Source organism: Pararge aegeria, chromosome 9 (genome assembly GCF_905163445.1).
Source record: "Pararge aegeria chromosome 9, ilParAegt1.1, whole genome shotgun sequence".
Lineage (NCBI taxonomy): Eukaryota > Metazoa > Arthropoda > Insecta > Lepidoptera > Nymphalidae > Pararge > Pararge aegeria.
In genome coordinates, this window is record NC_053188.1 from 6,978,341 (window position 1) to 6,995,456 (window position 17,116).

General features: G+C 36.3%; 2 protein-coding genes across 4 annotated transcripts in view; one reads left to right on the plus strand and one right to left on the minus strand.

Annotated features, from left to right (window-relative positions):
* Nucleotides 1-375: 375 nt before the first annotated feature.
* LOC120626142 overlaps nt 376-17,116 on the minus strand; it is a 34,135-nt gene continuing 17,394 nt past the window's right edge. For all 3 annotated transcript variants that reach the window (XM_039893451.1, XM_039893450.1, XM_039893449.1), the window contains 6 exons: nt 13,031-13,170; nt 8,879-8,997; nt 4,285-4,439; nt 3,742-3,871; nt 2,464-2,639; nt 376-1,056 (listed from right to left, as the gene is read on the minus strand). In XM_039893451.1, the coding sequence (XP_039749385.1) occupies nt 941-1,056; nt 2,464-2,639; nt 3,742-3,871; nt 4,285-4,439; nt 8,879-8,997; nt 13,031-13,170 (836 nt within the window). In that variant the 3' untranslated portion in view covers nt 376-940. The remainder of the gene's footprint in view (nt 1,057-2,463; nt 2,640-3,741; nt 3,872-4,284; nt 4,440-8,878; nt 8,998-13,030; nt 13,171-17,116) is intronic.
* LOC120626146 lies at nt 13,975-16,409 on the plus strand. Its single transcript, XM_039893465.1, has 3 exons — nt 13,975-14,228; nt 14,931-15,076; nt 15,736-16,409. Exons 1-3 carry the CDS (start codon nt 14,035-14,037, stop codon nt 15,933-15,935), a joined length of 540 nt encoding a protein of 179 aa, XP_039749399.1. The 5' UTR covers nt 13,975-14,034; the 3' UTR covers nt 15,936-16,409.

A 17,116-nucleotide genomic window follows, 5' to 3' on the forward strand; every position in this document is an offset into this window, starting at 1 on the left:
CTAACAACTTGATGCCCGTCCCAGAAATCTAATCCAGGATCTCGGGATTCTGAATAGAACATAATCAACTTCGGGTTTAGGAGTTCTCATAAATCTGGGCCTTTTAGTTATTTCATATCCATATTGTCAGTTTCCACAAATTTTAAACAATTTAATTTTTATTTGTTTCCTCAAGAATACCGACATCAATGCAAATGATTACGTAGTAATCTATGTAGTTTCGTTACGTGAACTGCATTCAAGACCTCGAACCTATCTCGAGCAATTCTAGTAGCTGACTCAATTACATCACACTTTATTATAATTTTAATGAAGGAATTTCATAATAATTCTGATGAATCAATTGTTAAAGTTATTATAATTCGTGAGACCCGTTCGAGTTATAAAAATAAAAAAATAATAACGGTTTTTAATGAATTTTAAAGTTTGCACAAATGTCGGGAAGCTAAGAAGTTGTTGAGGAAACAAAATATAAATGTTTGTTAGTAAATTTGATCTAGATGAAAATTGCATGGAAAATTTCAATTCAGTTTGTCAATTATTATGTTAATATGTAATAGTGAAGTAAAGTGACACAGGAATATACACTAAACGCCGCACGCGTTGAGTCAAAATGAAACTTAAGTATTTTTATGCCGAAAAGACATTACCAAAATCCGACATGACGTGTTCTCGGTGGTTTTTCGGGGTGTATTTAAGACTACTCGCGTGGTTTGTTCAATGTACTCCCTGATAAGTGCTTGAGTCATTAGTGACTTTTCATATCGTATATGTAAAATTGGGGGATGGGGGAGGGGGTTGAATAAAATCTCACATCTCACCAGGGGGGGACGGAGGGACAGAAAATTTTAAAAAAAACCTCACGTAATTTATGGACGCCCCCTTAGACGTTTTGTCAGATAAAGCGATACTTTACGATAACTACACCAGAGATGCTTTTTTAATCGGTTGGTGGTTCTAAAGCCAAGATGATAGCTTTCATCACGGCTGCAGCGGCCAGAGCGGCATTTGGCTGCCATTCCTTGCCACGAGTACCGTCGCGGTAGTCGGATATACCTGGAAAAAAAGCAACGAGTTATTGCCGCATCATATTTTGTCTTGTAAGGAGATACATAATAAACGCCCTTCATTAATATCTTCGGCTCATAGGTGCAAGATGAACTAACTGAACCCTTAGTTACTATACCGTTATTTTGTTTAAACTTAGCTGAATAAAAAAAAAAGTATGTGTGTGTTTTTTTTGTTAGAAAGATTAATAAGTCGGGAGTGTTCTTAGCTGTATTTGATGAAAAACAGTCCAAGATGGCCGCCCTCAAAAAATGGCGAACTACATATTGTTCCTCAACTCCTTCAGTGTGAGTATCAAATGGAAGGGCTCGACAAGTAGAATACACTATGTTAAATTTAAAATCCAAGATGGACGCCATCCCAAATTTTTTTATATCCAAGTATGTATGTTGTAATAAACTTGGAAATGTAAATCCACCATTCCGATTTAAAGATTCCATATTCCCATTCAGATTACAGTTAGTATACAAAAATAATATTGTTATAAATATATATCATTAACTACCATTTAATTCATCTAAGTAGTCAAGTGTTCGTGTTACGTACGGCACAATAATTATTACTGCACCACAATTTGATTAGGCGATTATCCGAGTTTACGCACGGCCTGTCCTTATACAATACATCGAAACATAATTCGTTAAGGAAAACATATGTTAATTGGTGTACTTGTGAATGAAATATAATGCGTACTATATCCGGTTGTGGTGCTCTATGCTTTAAGATAGACAGCAAGGTTTTTAAAAATTGTAACTTATAACAAATTTGAAACTCTCGCTTGCTTGATTGATTTCTGATAACTTTGCTGACACAATCTAGTGAAATAAACAAAGAAATAAATAGCATATTATAGAGAAACAATCAAACACTGCATATAGTTTGGTCAACTAAAGCTGGCATGTTCACAATTCTACTCATAAACAGCAAATACGAAATAGAAACACTATTTCACGAGATCGAAAAAACATTATTTTCCCAATAATTATCAAATGACTGAAAGATGGGTTCACAAGCGAAAAAAATTAGGCTATGTTTATCAATAATAGTAAAAATAAAACAATAACTTTCTCTGTCACGCTCATATAATATGCTAAACCGCGTGCGAGAGACAGAGCAACTTTTCATGGCTCCTATTCAATGCAGACCGGACCAATCAGGATTTAAGTTTGACATTTCACACGTAGATAAATCGAACATAGGGCCTTGTAGCTTCCAGCGTGTCTTCGATGTATCCCGCTTGTTTCTTTAGGTTTATGTTTCTTCTCCACCGGTAGCAAGCCATCCGTAAAGATATAAATCGTAATTAGTTTTCACGCGATCGAATAAGTGAACTTTAAGTAGAAGAATCTAACACTCTGCACCCTGAATATCGTAAGGTGAAGTGTGTACACTCACCTCTAATGGAGAGGAAGCAATCCTTGCAGTTGCCAACGACGCTGTCAAGTACAGCGTCTAACTCGCAGTCGTAGGCGAGTGCGCGAGCGTGCGAGGCGAACGCCGCGCGCGCTTCACCCGCACACGATACCGCGCGCCCGCCCGCTACCGGCGCACAGTGTACGCGCGGACCACGCCTGGCGATATCGATGAAATTGATTTATATGGCATAAAGCCTGGGCGGGACAGTAAAAACCGTGTTTTGGACATGCCACATTTGTATGCATGGCATTTGAAACGGTAAATGTATAAAAAAACTGATGAATGTATGACTGAATGAATACACTTTTATTGTACACCACATAAACATATAGAAAAATTATAAATAAAAATTTAACAAAAAGTATACAATTTGGCGGCCTTATTGCTACATAGCGATCTCTTCCAGGAAACCAAAGGCGTCTAACACAGCTCAAGAAGAGAGGTAGGATAGATCCATTTTTATCCGAAATATGGAGAGGTCTTTTATTTTTCTGGTCCGATTTTACCCACTACTTGAGCTGCGGGTGTGCTCGCTTATGCCCATAGTAAAATACTCGGATTTAAAAGATGTCCTGTCCGTCTCCAATTTATCGCTGTACTGAATTGAATGGGTGAACTGGTAATGGTCCTTTCGGGGGAACACGTCCTGCAACTTGATTCCCTGTGTCCATCAACCTGAGTCGTAGGTGTTAAGCCTCATGTGATTGGTATTACACCAGCAACCATGCCCTTCAAACCGGAAGACAGCATTGCAGCAGAGCTTTTGCCAGGGCAGTACTACATACTGCTTCGCAGCAGAAATTAACACCGTTGTCTCTCTACTACTAATCAAGCGATACTTCATAGGCTGTAGTACTAAAATGACGACTTATTTAAAACTTTTATATGATCTCTAAAGCAAATACATAATTACTTATTAATTATTCATTCTACCTACCTACCGCAACAATCGTTAGATCATATGAGGTCTTTCAGACTTTAGTGACTCATATTTCAGCGCCATTAAACATCTCAATTTTCACTTTGAATATAAATGAAAAAAGGAAAGGCTCATAGCGACCCTAGGGTATGGAAACCTAAAAAAATAGTAAGTATACTGCCTACATAGATAGGTACTTTCTACCAATCCGCACTGGGCCAGCGTGGTGGACTACGGCCTTAACCCCTTCTTATTGTGAGAGGAGAGCCGTGCCTTGTAGTCGGCCGGTAATGGGTTGATATGATGATGATGAAGCAGTAATTCAAATTATGGCTCACATCTTTTCGCCTTGCGGCGCCGGGTGTGACACTTCGATGAAGGCGCCTCCACCAACGTCAACGCACAAGCGATCTGTGGCCTCTTCAGGTGGCTCCCATCTTCCCGGAACACCCTTCAGACGATTTAAGCCTGAATAAAAAATTGGATCATTATAAATCTTAAAGATAGATAGACCTATATTGCAACCTCACCTCCGGCTAACATAAAAAAAAAATATATTTATATATCAAGTGAATCTTAAGTATATACACCTTGCATTTTTGGAGCATGATATTTAGACATATATACGGTATATATGTTGTACGTTTAAAGTTACGTCTATAAATAAGTAAGGTATCCTTTGAACATTTAGTTAAGGGTTAATACCCTTCGGTAAAACCGTGGAGAACAGGTAGGATTACTCCGTTATCGGTCTTTCATCGTGTCATTCCATTTTCTTTGACACAGCTGGTATCCCGAATAATTAGGTAAATTCATAAGCCAACTCATAATTTTTCCGGGTCGAAGATTATTAAAAATTAAAATACTGTTAGTATACATACCATCATTGACATAATTGGTCCAGGTTGCGTTCGAACTGGCGAGGATGACAGCAAGATCTTGTAACAGGTAGTCCGCCGGCTTGTACGGTTTGACTTCGTAGTCCCAACCGCCTTTGTTATTACGCTCTGCCTTTTCGCAGTAGATGTACACGTATCTGATAATAAAACAGTATTGAACTACGTTAACTAAAGAACAAGCATGTTATAAACGGCCCTAATAAGTTATTTAGATTATTCTTGATGAAACTTCATTAATTAATATAGGAAGGGAATTAGGTACGACTGCGTATTTCAACAGGCACATTGTTCCAGGACATGAAAGCCTTTAAGGTGTTTGAGTATAGAGATAGGGAGATTCAATCTGTAATCTCAAATAATTTGAAATTTTTGCACAACGTTGCACTCGTGTACGCGCTTTCTTAAAAACTTTTAAAAACAGCAAGAAGTTTTGGTTGTAAAATGCACTACTTAATCATTTATGGCACTGGGAGAGCCATTTTGATATAATTTCTCTTATATAACTTAACCAGTGACCCCACAATAAAGTGATGTCGGGCACAACTAGTTCATGAATAGCCTATGCCAGTTTACTGTTGAACTAGGCCTCTGCCAACGGTCCTGGCTGGGTTGCGGTTGTGTGCGAAATCGTTCCAATCGTCCCATGACCCAGTCACCAGGCGATGAGTTCGAAACACCGTGGGGTTTTAGTCGGTGAGAGTCCGGCATAACCACTGCACCTCCCCGTGGTGTAGTGGTATCCATGAGGAATTCCCCGCGAAAAAAAAAGGCCTCTGCCAACGGTAAAGTTTGCCCAAAATCACCATACTGGGTAGACGGTTTAGTGATAGCAGGCGATGGTTAGCAAATTTGTGTATTGCACTATCCCGTTTTATGTAATATGTTTCTTCAACCAGAGGTTGTCTGAAGGAGATTGCTTCAAGCGATAAGGCCGCCTTTGCGCATGTATTTTGTATTATTGTATGTTTTGTTAACCTAGCTTTATATCTGTATGTGAAATAAAGACATCTTCTTCGAGATGGGAGTAGTAGCACAAAGGAAGCTGCTGCATTCCCTTAGTTACCTTGTACGACAACCGTGGGAAAAGAGGGGTGGTGACAACTGTATTCTGATCTACATTAAAACTAGTAATAAATAGAAAACTACCTACTAGGAACCCTGGTTACTAAAAGCCACTGAAATATATCAGACATTTTTTTCCGTGGTGATAATGACACCGAAATTAAATGAATGTACGAAGGTATGGTATTTACCTTATGACGTGACATGCATTCAAATAGGTAATGAACTTAAATTGGACAGTCACCAATGACGTTTTGTACAGGTAACAATATGACCAATGCTCCAAAGGGCATTCATTTAACCCACTCTCGGGATATTATAAGGTCATGTGGTCAGACCTCGCTGTTGCCAATTTAGGCAATTGTACAATTGCCCCCTAACCGACATTGGAGCAGTAAACCGAGTTCTGAATACCTCTATCCTATGATAGAAGATGCCTGAATTGTTAATAGCGGTTATGGACCGCTATCAACAATTCGGATAAAGAAATCTAATTTAATTTCAGTATATGCGATGTTACATTTTATTAGCAACTGTATGCATTATGTTAAACTTTATACTTTTACTGAATTGTTTTAATCTACACTTAGAGGGAATATCAGCATGAATTAGTAATCTACTAAAAAATTAAGGTCTAAATATTAGTATTTTTTTAATAATTCCCAAAATTTTAATAAACTACTATAAAAACGAACTTTTAATTTTCGACGTCGATCATTTTTTTTTTAGAAAATCATTTAAGGAACGATTCATAACGCAATATGGTCAAGAATAATTTGAATTTTTATCTCTCGGGAGAAAAACATAGATAATTAATAGTTCTTTCAACCTCATTTAACAGCTTCCAAGTAATCCAATTTGGTACTAAGAGTGTAGCCAGAACCAGTTTCTTCAGACTTTAATATTTTTTATTAACAGTTGCAAATGATAAAAAAATTAAGGTTAATTAATAAAATTGTAGTATATAATAATAGTAAATTGTTACTATTAGATGTTAAAATAAAAAACTTCTAGGTTGCAAAGATATTCCTATATTGACTTCCAGCACTCATTTTTTAGGGTAGATACGAGCAAAATACCGGAAATCAATAAATCGTTCTTAAAATATTCAAGATGGATCAAAATGTAACCAAAACCCACATCAATACGTATAATCTAAAATAGGAAAATTATTAGCTACCTACACAATATTGTAAAACTATTGCTACGAGACAATTTATGATTCGTCGAATGAGTCGATAACTGGATTTTCTCACAATGCGCAACGTTGGATAGGGCAGACACATGACTGTACTTTGTGGCGCCTAAACTGTCGTCTCTTCGGTTTTGAACAGTAATTACTCTGTATGTGTCAAGGTTTCACTTATGGTTTGTAAACAATAAACACGATGTTACTAAGTGTTTTTGTTTAGTGTCCCCCAGGTTAATACGATTTTGGTTTCGCATATCTATATCTTCGATGTCCTCGCATATGCTTGGACTATCGATATGTGATCATATTGTTATTGAAAAGATCCGTAGAAAAACTGAGCTACTGACGTAGCTCAAAGAGTCGCGAAGCTAAATGGCAGTGGGCTAGGATAGCCGATGGACCCTGGGGTTCCAAGGTCCTGAAATGGCGTAAAGGCAGCGTTGGTGGGCCCCACGAGGTGGACAGTACACATCCAGCGAGTTGCAGGGAGCCAGTGGACCCAAGCGGCACAAGACTGTTGTATCTGACGGCCGATTGGCGCAGTGGGCAGCGACCCTGCTTTCTGAGTCATGGCTGTGGGTTCGATTCGCACAACTGAAAAATGTTTGTGTGATGAACAAGAATGTTTATTAGGGTCTGGGTGTTTATTTGTATATTATAAGTATTTTTGTAAATTATTCATAAAAATATTCATCAGTTATCTTAGTACCCATAAAACAAGCTACGCTTACTTCGGGGCTAGATGGCGATGTGTGTATTGTCGTAGTATTTATTTATTTATTTATCTGTAGCCGTCCATTGGGTGTCACGATGGTGCTGATATCCTCATGTGTTTGCTCCTAAAGGTATCAAGGATGTAAAATACGCGTGTACACACACGTATTTTACATCCTTAATTACACACGCATACAACACACGTTTACTACTTAACAAGTTAACTCCTGAGTGGAATTTCACCTGGTGGCTAAGTAGTAAATATGTGGTACAGGTTTTACTGCGTACACGGAAAGGAAAACCTATCGTTTTTTTTAATCATGAGAATATGCATGAATTAATAAACTTTAATTGTACACCGCATCAAGAATTACAAAAGAAAAAACAGTTATTACAATACAGTGTAGAGATCTCTTCAAGTCCACCAAAGCAAATGGGGTAAAACACATATATATCTATGATCTATGCTATAGATAAAATATATGTTAGGTCACAATTTTTTGACTCTTATATGATAACTTGACGTACATAGCTTTTACAAGGTTAGCAATACAAAAGAAGCAATTCAGGTTATAAATAAATAAATAAATAAATAAATATACTACGACAATACACACATCGCCATCTAGCCCCAAAGTAAGCGTAGCTTGTGTTATGGGTACTGAGATAGCTGATGAATATTTTTTTATGAACATAATACACATAAATACTTATAATATACAGATAAACACCCAGACACTGAAAAACATTCATGTTCATCACACAAGCATTTTCCAGTTGTGGGAATCGAACCCACGGCCTTGGACTCAGAAAGCAGGGTCGCTGCCCACTGCGCCACTCGGCTGTCAAAGGTTGTTGAGATAAAACGACACAAAAACAACAAATTGTTTCTTAAACGGTGGGAACTTGAAGATTACTCATGTTTTGAAATTTGACCTTGAATGATAACAACATAATACGGAAATATTTAGAAAATTCATTGCTTCAAGTGCTAATAATAAATTGATTATTTCAAGTTGACAGGTAGGTATGTACAGAGCCGACGACTCAACGGCGACCTAGACAATAAACAACAAGTTGGGAACATCTTCGCAAGGTTGCCTGCCCATAGTTGTATATCAAAGTGTGATTAATAACTTTTTGATCTACTTAGTAATTCTTTTTCTTTACACTGAGAGGCATCGTAAGGATCTGCACCCTTATTTAGGTACGAAGGATCTGCACCCATGGACACGTACGAAGTATTTCCCCTCCTCGTATCTAATACACATCGCAAAGATCTGGAATGCCTTACTTTACCTACTTTCAATTATCAACACCACCTAAGAATATCAGCTCAGAAAGCAGGGCAACTGCTTTCAATATAACTGACATACCCCTAACATGCTAGCCCATGACCATCTTAGACTGCATCATCACTTATCAGCAGGTCAGACTGCAGTCAAGAGCTGGCTTGTAGTAAAAAAAAAAAAAATTGAAGTATCATCATTTCAGCGAAAGAAAACGAAGAAGCAAAGGGGATTCATTAAACCGTATTTCCTTTGAGAGACGAGGCTTGGTCCCAGCACAGGCACTTTAAAAGGCTGCGGATGATGAAAAGGGACTTACTTATCTTGTAGATCCGGTGCAGGTGTAGATACCACGACGTCTCCCAGTCTCACGTGCTTGGCATAATCCGTGTAGTGGGGCACCCCCCCGCCGACGCCGACCAAGAACACGTAATCCACCTACACGTCATAAAGCGCCTTTATGAATACCGAGCACATGTGTGACTTGTATGAAATATACTAGGTCTTACACAATTCGACTCGGCAAAGCCAAATAATCATCCAATTAATCAGTAAGATTCCGTCGGGTATAAATAAGTGCGAACTTTTTATTTTTGAAATCAAATGACGTCTTAGACTCAAATCCCGTCATCAATAATAATAGATTTCATTTCAGTTGATAGAGTCCAAGCAAAATACGGTAAATGGCTTTAAAATTGAAGGTTTTTCGATACGAGATTAAGTATATATGTATATATATATATATATATATATATATAGATATGTATATACAGTGCAACCTCAATATAACGACTTCCTCGATTTAACAAATTCTTCGTAATCCCCTTGAATTGTCCATAAGAGTCAATATAAAATATACCTTTACATTGCGAACATTCTTTGCGTACAACCTCTTTATAACGAATTTTCAACTATCAAGAAAAAGTATTCATACCTCTAATTAACGAATTTTGCCAACCCAAAACCTTTATATAAAGTTTCCACCAATAATATAACTCTTAATCTTATAATGTGATTCATGTCTCGACATGTTTCGACACGCTTTTGTTTGTACAGTAATCATTGTAGTTTTGATGGAAAGTAATGTAAACACCTCTGTTCGTCACTATTGTTAAAGATTTAAGTTAAAATGGCTCAGAAACGTAAAAGTTCTTTTACCTCTTTATAACGAAGTTTAGACCAATCTAACGTCAACATAACAAACCTCAATTCAACGAATTACTTGATATTACGAATATTTTCTTGCTCCCCTCCGATTTTTTATATCGAGGTTGCATTGTATATACATATATACCCTTTCGAACGATAAAATAATTTTTAAAATCGGTCAAAATCAAACTGAAACATGGCCAAAACACATTAGAAATAAGACGACATAGAATCTCCTCTCTTTTTCGTGTCGCTTAAAACTTATACGATCCTCAAAGAGGATACGTACCTAATATTATAATTTGTAACTAGAACGTAAGCTCAATCTAATATACTCACATCAGAGTGTCCAGTGATCAAGTACATTTTCAAGTATAAAAAATAATCCAATTAATATTTACCAAACCTAGGCTAAAAAAAAATCAAATTTTCTCACTAATATATTGAAAATTGTTACCCAGAATGATTAATTTGCAAAACATTTGGTTAATAGTAAATAAATAATTTATTAGAGACCATTTTAAAACATCAAAAACAAATGATTTGTTACTATTCAAAATGATTCGTTATTATTTAATAAATCTGGTGTTTATTTATTAAATATTAACAAATCATTTAATGATAAATATTAACAAATCCTCTGTCGATATTTGTTAACAAATCATATAATTATAAAATTATAAAATGTTTTAATTATATTTACAAGAAATTTCGCGATTTTTATACAGAAATATCAATAAGTTTGCTGATTGCGAAGATAAGCAACTTCTTTTTTAACCGATTAACCGTTTAACCGGTAAATCAGTTAACCGGTTAACTAGTTAACTAATTTAACCGGTTAACTAGTTAATTAATTTAACCGGTTAGTTTAAGTTAATTAGTTGGCTGCTGAACTAATTAACCTGGTTAAATTTTATGGCCTGTTTAAACGGCCAAATTGTACAGCACTACTTTTTAATCAAACATTAAGTTTGAAAAGTAAAATATAAAAAAGTATGTACATGGGTTAATTTCGTTAACCTAAACATAGGAATTAAAGTAAAAAGCCAGTCTAGAAGATTGGATTAGGAAAATATTAATTGGATACCTTTTTATACTTAAAAATGTACTTGATCCCTAAACACTTTGATGTGTGTGTATCAGATTGAACTTACGAACTATCACTACACATTATTAAATAAGACAGCCTTCATGTCTGTCTGTCAAAATTACTTCGACGCCTATTTTGAATCTTCAACATTGTTATGGGATTCTTCATTAGCCTTGGTACAAGATTTGCTCGCTCCTAATCGAGGATTCGTTTTCGAGTAGGTATCCTTGGATCTTTAGATTAATATGGATCTTAATTGCACAAATTTAAAGCTTATATTTGCCTTCAATTCTTTAGTTTGTGCTTTCGACAGAACGTTTTTAAACAAAAATGAGAAGTACAGGATTTGCGACTCCAAAACGAGTGTCATTAGATCCATTTTACTTTGATTATACAGAGTTTGATATGCGCAAGCGACGACGCCACGATTGCGAGCTAGCAAAAGCATAAGAGAAATCCAAATAAAGATTGTTATAAATGATGCATCAAACATTTTAATCGAAATACATTTTCCTCGTTTCTCGGTTGAAAGCTCGGCTTACGGCTGCGGCCTTGAATCTACTACGATACCGTAGTCAAGCGATAACATATAATCGATATAATGAGATGCAATACCTAATTGGAAGTAGTATGATATTTTTAATATCTTCCACTTCTGAGTGCTATATGTATGCCAACAATATATTTTTAAAATACCTACATGATATCATTATATATTGCATTCAATTCTTTCACGCTTGCGTGCTGTATGTAAATCATAATGTTTTATAATATCAATAAATGTAGCAGGAAAGTAGGAAACATTGTTTTTTTACGAAAAGCCTAGGACGATTGCAAACGCCCAGATAATTTTAAAGACATCCGATCTAGATATACAATGTATTAATTTACCCAATAAAACCTAAGTCTGCCATGTGCCGGGGACATCAATATTTTTACTCTAAAACAAACTCAACTTTAGATATAAGTAACAAACTTAAGAATGGAAAAATCGATCTTAGTTTCCAACTATCCACTCCTTTGCAATCTTTCTAGCGACTCTATTAGTAAAATAAACCTGAGGCATATACGTAACTTGGCTGTGTATCGTTCTAAAATAAACTGACCGTTTCGCATTGCATATCTCCGAAAATAATTATTGTAATTCATTTTGATTCATACATCGGCATCCAGCTACAGTTATATCGGAACTATACGCTCGTTTTAAAAATAATGGTAACGTAACACAAACGCACTTGCAATTAATGATCTTCGGCCACTTCACGTATGCATACGAAATAGAACACGCGTCCAAGGGCGCACTAAATAGGTTAACGCCTATTGGCTAAGTAGTTTTGATAGCATTTGGAAGTTTTATAACACAATGGCTATATTTATATCGCGAGATTTCAATTGCTTGTAGAGGCCATCTGCAGCACCATTTCCTTACAAATTGCTGGTCCTCTTCATACATAATTCACTTATTTTTAGTAATTCCAGGTGCACTTATTCTACAGTAAAGTAATAGTAATTTATGCAACTATTCTGCTTTTTCTTGCCTTCATCCCACGTTCCATCCCAATTCTAATAGCCATCATCTTACTATCCACTCCTTTTACAAACAGATCCTCTTTCACAGAATCCATCCATCTCTTTAAAATAACTTAGGTACCAAAGACCAGGTGAATAAATGAATATGTAGAGTTCTCCAAATTATCTAAATAGATGGTGCCACAAAGATTCTGCATCGCGCAAGCTATGTGTTCACAAATAAAGACCATATTATATACAACTTCTTCAAATTATGAATGGTTGGACCTCGGTCCCTGAGCACAGAACACCCGCTCGGAGGATGATTTTCCTGTTGGTACGGTCGAGCGTATTACCATAGTGTACGATAGTGTAGGGCACGTACAAATATATAGAGAAAAATTAATTTCTTTGAAAAATACTCTTATTTGCCTATGAATGCATTTAAAAAATCATATCCGCAAAAGAAAATCCGTTCTTTTATGGCTTATGGCTGCAGATGAGCTGTAGACAATGGCTAATGGCTGTATATGTATCGACCTATACGTTTCCCTTGGCCTTACTTTATAAAGATTTGTTAATTTAATTCTTCATTCACTTATAAATTATTATTCTTCATTACTTTATAAAGATTTGTATTTAATTCTTCACTCACTAATTTCGATAATACTGTCAAATTCATTAATGGAACATTTAGATAACGACGTAGATAAAATGTCATACCTTTTGGAAAGTTCCGAGAAGTCTAGTAGTTGTATTGCCAGCAGCTGTCATTGCTTCTCTCGTTCTGCCAACTGAAGGCAACTTGGTGGTGACAACCCGATGCGCACCAATTGTTCCCAACGTGTAGACATTTGATTCACCTAATGAAATAATTATGACTTTTATTATAATCTACACGCTACTGGTTTTTAATTCAAGCTCAAATATAACAAAACCATATTGTTGAGCTGGTGTTTCTATGGCATTGTCCCTGGTATTGCATCATGAAAATGAGGACCCGCTTACTAATGGCCTTTTTCGGGGAACGATAGGCCTCTTAGACCTCAAACCTTCCTTAGTCAAAAATATATATACTTAAAAAAATCAGTCTGTTTATTATCATTACCCAATCGGCCCATTACAGGACAGGGGTCTTTTTCCACGATGAGAAGGGTTTAGGCCGTAGTCCGCCACGCTGGGCCAGTGCGGATTGATGGACTCCGCACACCTTCGAAAACATTATGCAGAACTCTCAGCATACAGGTTTCCTCGTAATGTTTTTCTTCACCGTTGAAGCAAGTGTTATTTTAATTTTTTTAACGCACATAACTTAGAAAAGTTAAGAGGTGCGTGCGATCGGATTCGAACTCGGTCCCACGAAAATTAAGTCGAAGTCCGAGCCACTGGGATATCAATGCATTCTCTCAGTCAGTTATTACTTTATGTTTGATCCAAGGACTTGCCCGAATTTCCTTTGAACTTACGCAATTTCAATAATACCTGTTATGAATTTTCCTCCCCTAAAAGACTCATAAGGAACTGACATTACACAGATTGTGATTCATTGCATTAATACAATAACTACAATTTATTTTGTTAACCGTCACAAGTAATTTAATATCACGTCGCGTAGCACGTCAATGATAATAAAGTGTAAATTAATTAATAATTTAAACCACAAAAGATTCGATAATACAAAACACGGACATAGTAAACTATAAAAAAAGTGATCAGTGTCTGTTGTAATGGATTTAGTAAAACAAATAACAATAATTAGTGTTTTAGTAGTGACAAAGATCGAAATGAAACCTTTTTCGTCCTTAAGTATCCCTGATTTGTTCAATTCTATTGAAAAAGAAAGAACGGTACTAAGATTGCCGAAAGATATAAATTCAGGCACAAACATAACGATTCAAGGATATAGCTACAATGTTGGCATGTAAGTACCATAGTATTTAAGCAGTATTGCATATACTTAAGAAGGTTCAAACAAGCTGAATTTAACTTTACCGTTCCCGCTACAATAACCAACAGCTTACGGAAATCAATTTGTTCCATAATATCTACTTCACGCTCCTCCAATGTACTTCAGAATAAATACTACGCATGGACAAACATCTAAAACCATCTGATTGTATATTAAAAAGCAAAAAATACATTATTAAGGGGACAGATTTTGTTTTGTTCTGCTTGTTTGTAGGCTCCAAAGTATTAAAAAAAAAATTCAAAATTCATTTATTTCAAGTAGGCCTACTTTATAAGAACTTTTGAAACGTCAAGTATGTCTGTTTGTAGTGACTACCACCGGTTCGGAAAGCAGATTCTACCGAGAAGAGCCGGCAAGAAACTCAGTAGTTGCTTCTTTTCTTTTGCTGAACCGATGTTAACCATTTCTTCGCCAAAAGAAAGCGAAACTATCACGGAGTAATATAGACACCAACGAAAATAAGTCCTCCGAGAGGTGGATCCCAAAACTTTAAAAAAAGAATTGCTGTTTCGGATCCTGAGAATTTAGGGTCTAGACTCGAGACATTTATAATAACGTTTTTTTTCAAACGGTCATAGGTACATGGAATTGAATGAACTCTAACCGTAAATACTGTATAATGTTTTATTATCAGTTTGTATAATTTTGTTACAGCACTACTTTCACTGGTGACCATATGGAAAAGCAAGACGAATGTACCATTGTTTTTGCGCGTCATACTAGGAAAGATGAACTGTTGTTACGAATCGAAAATCAGAACCAATCTACGGAGCGCACTTACGAAATCGACCCAAGAAACAGTGAGTAACTAAGACCACAAAAAGCTCAGGAAGCATTTCCTTACGTAATAAAACACGAGATATCATCATCATCATCATCAACAGATTATTTCAGTCCACTGCTGGACTAAAGGCCTAACCCGACTTGAGGATTTGCCCATAATCACCCCGCTGGGCAGGCGGATTATTGATCGCTGTAAATGGTCGTAGTAGCACAGAGGATTCTGATGTCCACTCTCCGTTATATTCCCTTAGTCGCCTCGTACGACACCCGCGGGAAAAAGAGGGGTAGTGCCAACTACAGTTGGCACTACGCCTCTTTTGTACGCAACTACAGTTGACGGCAGATACAGTAGGGGTACGGTACACCGTATCCTACTGTATCTGCCGTCACCACACGGCACACATTTGACAATAATAAGCAAATAAAGGATTGGATTTTTGGTCTAAGTGTCACTGCTAAAATCCTTTAAATAACTTGGTAATCAAAGTAACATAAAATTTACTAATATGTTTAATGATTCTTTTATGATTTTTTAAAGACCCATATTTCGATTGTAATTTTAACAGGAAATCAATTCATTACAAATATAAATAAGGGCCATGCAAATAAACTTGGCAAAACATCAAAAAGTTATTAAAAATCTATAAATTTTACCATTGTTCCCATTTTTTTTCAGAGGAAGTAAATTTTACGTTGCATGTTCTTGCCAACGTTGTTAAGGCAGAGGCATCGATGGATGTACACTTCGAAGAATCGGATAGAGGACCTGAGTTTATAGGCACTTGTACGTTCAAGTCATTTAAACCTCTCGAATACATCGTTATTAAAGGCGTTGAACATGTCCAGAATTTAAACTTCAATTTTAAACGAGAGTGAGCTTCAAATGCAATGGATTTTTGATTTTATGCAATCACTTCAATGGTAAGACAATACTCACGTTGCAAGTACGTTTGCAATCTTGTACTGAAGGTACAGAAGAAACGTTGAATAGACGAGGAATGTGAGGTTCAATAATTGACTTATTGTATTATGTCACTGAACCAACAAAATGTAACCCACGCATTGGTGCTAAGCGTTTAAAGAGCACCAACTAGCACACGAGGTACTTTATATTGCTGACTTTAGGCTGCCTGTCAGCAGATACATATCGAATAGCTTAAATGAAACCAATAGTACTTAGTTGTATCACGATAGTTCGTGAGCATTCTAGATGGTGCCTTGAATAAATAGAATATTTTGGGTTCTGTTAGTTGTTCACACAGAACATTATTTTGTACTGTCTCTTAGAATGGACCTTAAAATTAATACCGGTTTAACTGTGTCGCAATCATGTGCAATATTAATATGTATATTGGCATTAAAAACTTAATATTTGATGAAACAGTAGTTTTATTTAGCACTGATGTTCCCTGCGGCTTCGTTCGTAATTCTCCGTAAGTAACGGGACGAAGCGTACTGCTTCATAGTCTACACCTACGTATTTCGTGTTATTTTTTTTTACATATCTCGGACAGGGGGGAAAACAGGTTTATTATTGGTAATTTCAGAAGGTCTGATTTTCTAAAGTATGCAGCTTTTTAAGAAAGAAAATTGATAGCGATATGGTTAGACTGGACTTAGATCTTACGAAAAAAATTAATATGCCGTAGAAACAAAATGGTCGCGACTCCACCAGTTGCGGCGAATTTTAAATAAAAACCAAATTACACGAGCTAGAGGTCACAGCCGTCACACGCACCTACTGGAGGGAAATGCTAACAGATACATGTGAAAGTGAAATATATTATATACCAATTACTAATTTAAACATTAATGAAGAAAGATTAGGGGTGTGGGTTTAACCTAAACTGCCATACTTCTAACAAGTCAGCCGGCTACCATCGTAGACGGCATCATCACTAACCTACCAACGGGTAAGGATAGCAATCAAGGGCTAACTACTAGTGGAGTAGAAAACATAGAAACTTATGTACTTTACATAAGTTACCTGAAATGCACCGAAAATCTAATATAAATAAAACGCCATCTGTGAAGACTCTTGCTCAAGCACAAAAAAA

What these genes read in the sequence shown, in the direction of transcription:
- LOC120626146 (XM_039893465.1), top strand. Translation starts at nt 14,035, where the DNA reads ATGGATTTAGTAAAACAAATAACAATAATTAGTGTTTTAGTAGTGACA. An exon ending in TATAGCTACAATGTTGGCAT is followed by an intron (nt 14,229 to 14,930) that starts GTAAGTACCATA and finishes ATTTTGTTACAG; the next exon opens with CACTACTTTCACTGGTGACC. An exon ending in CGAAATCGACCCAAGAAACA is followed by an intron (nt 15,077 to 15,735) that starts GTGAGTAACTAA and finishes ATTTTTTTTCAG; the next exon opens with AGGAAGTAAATTTTACGTTG.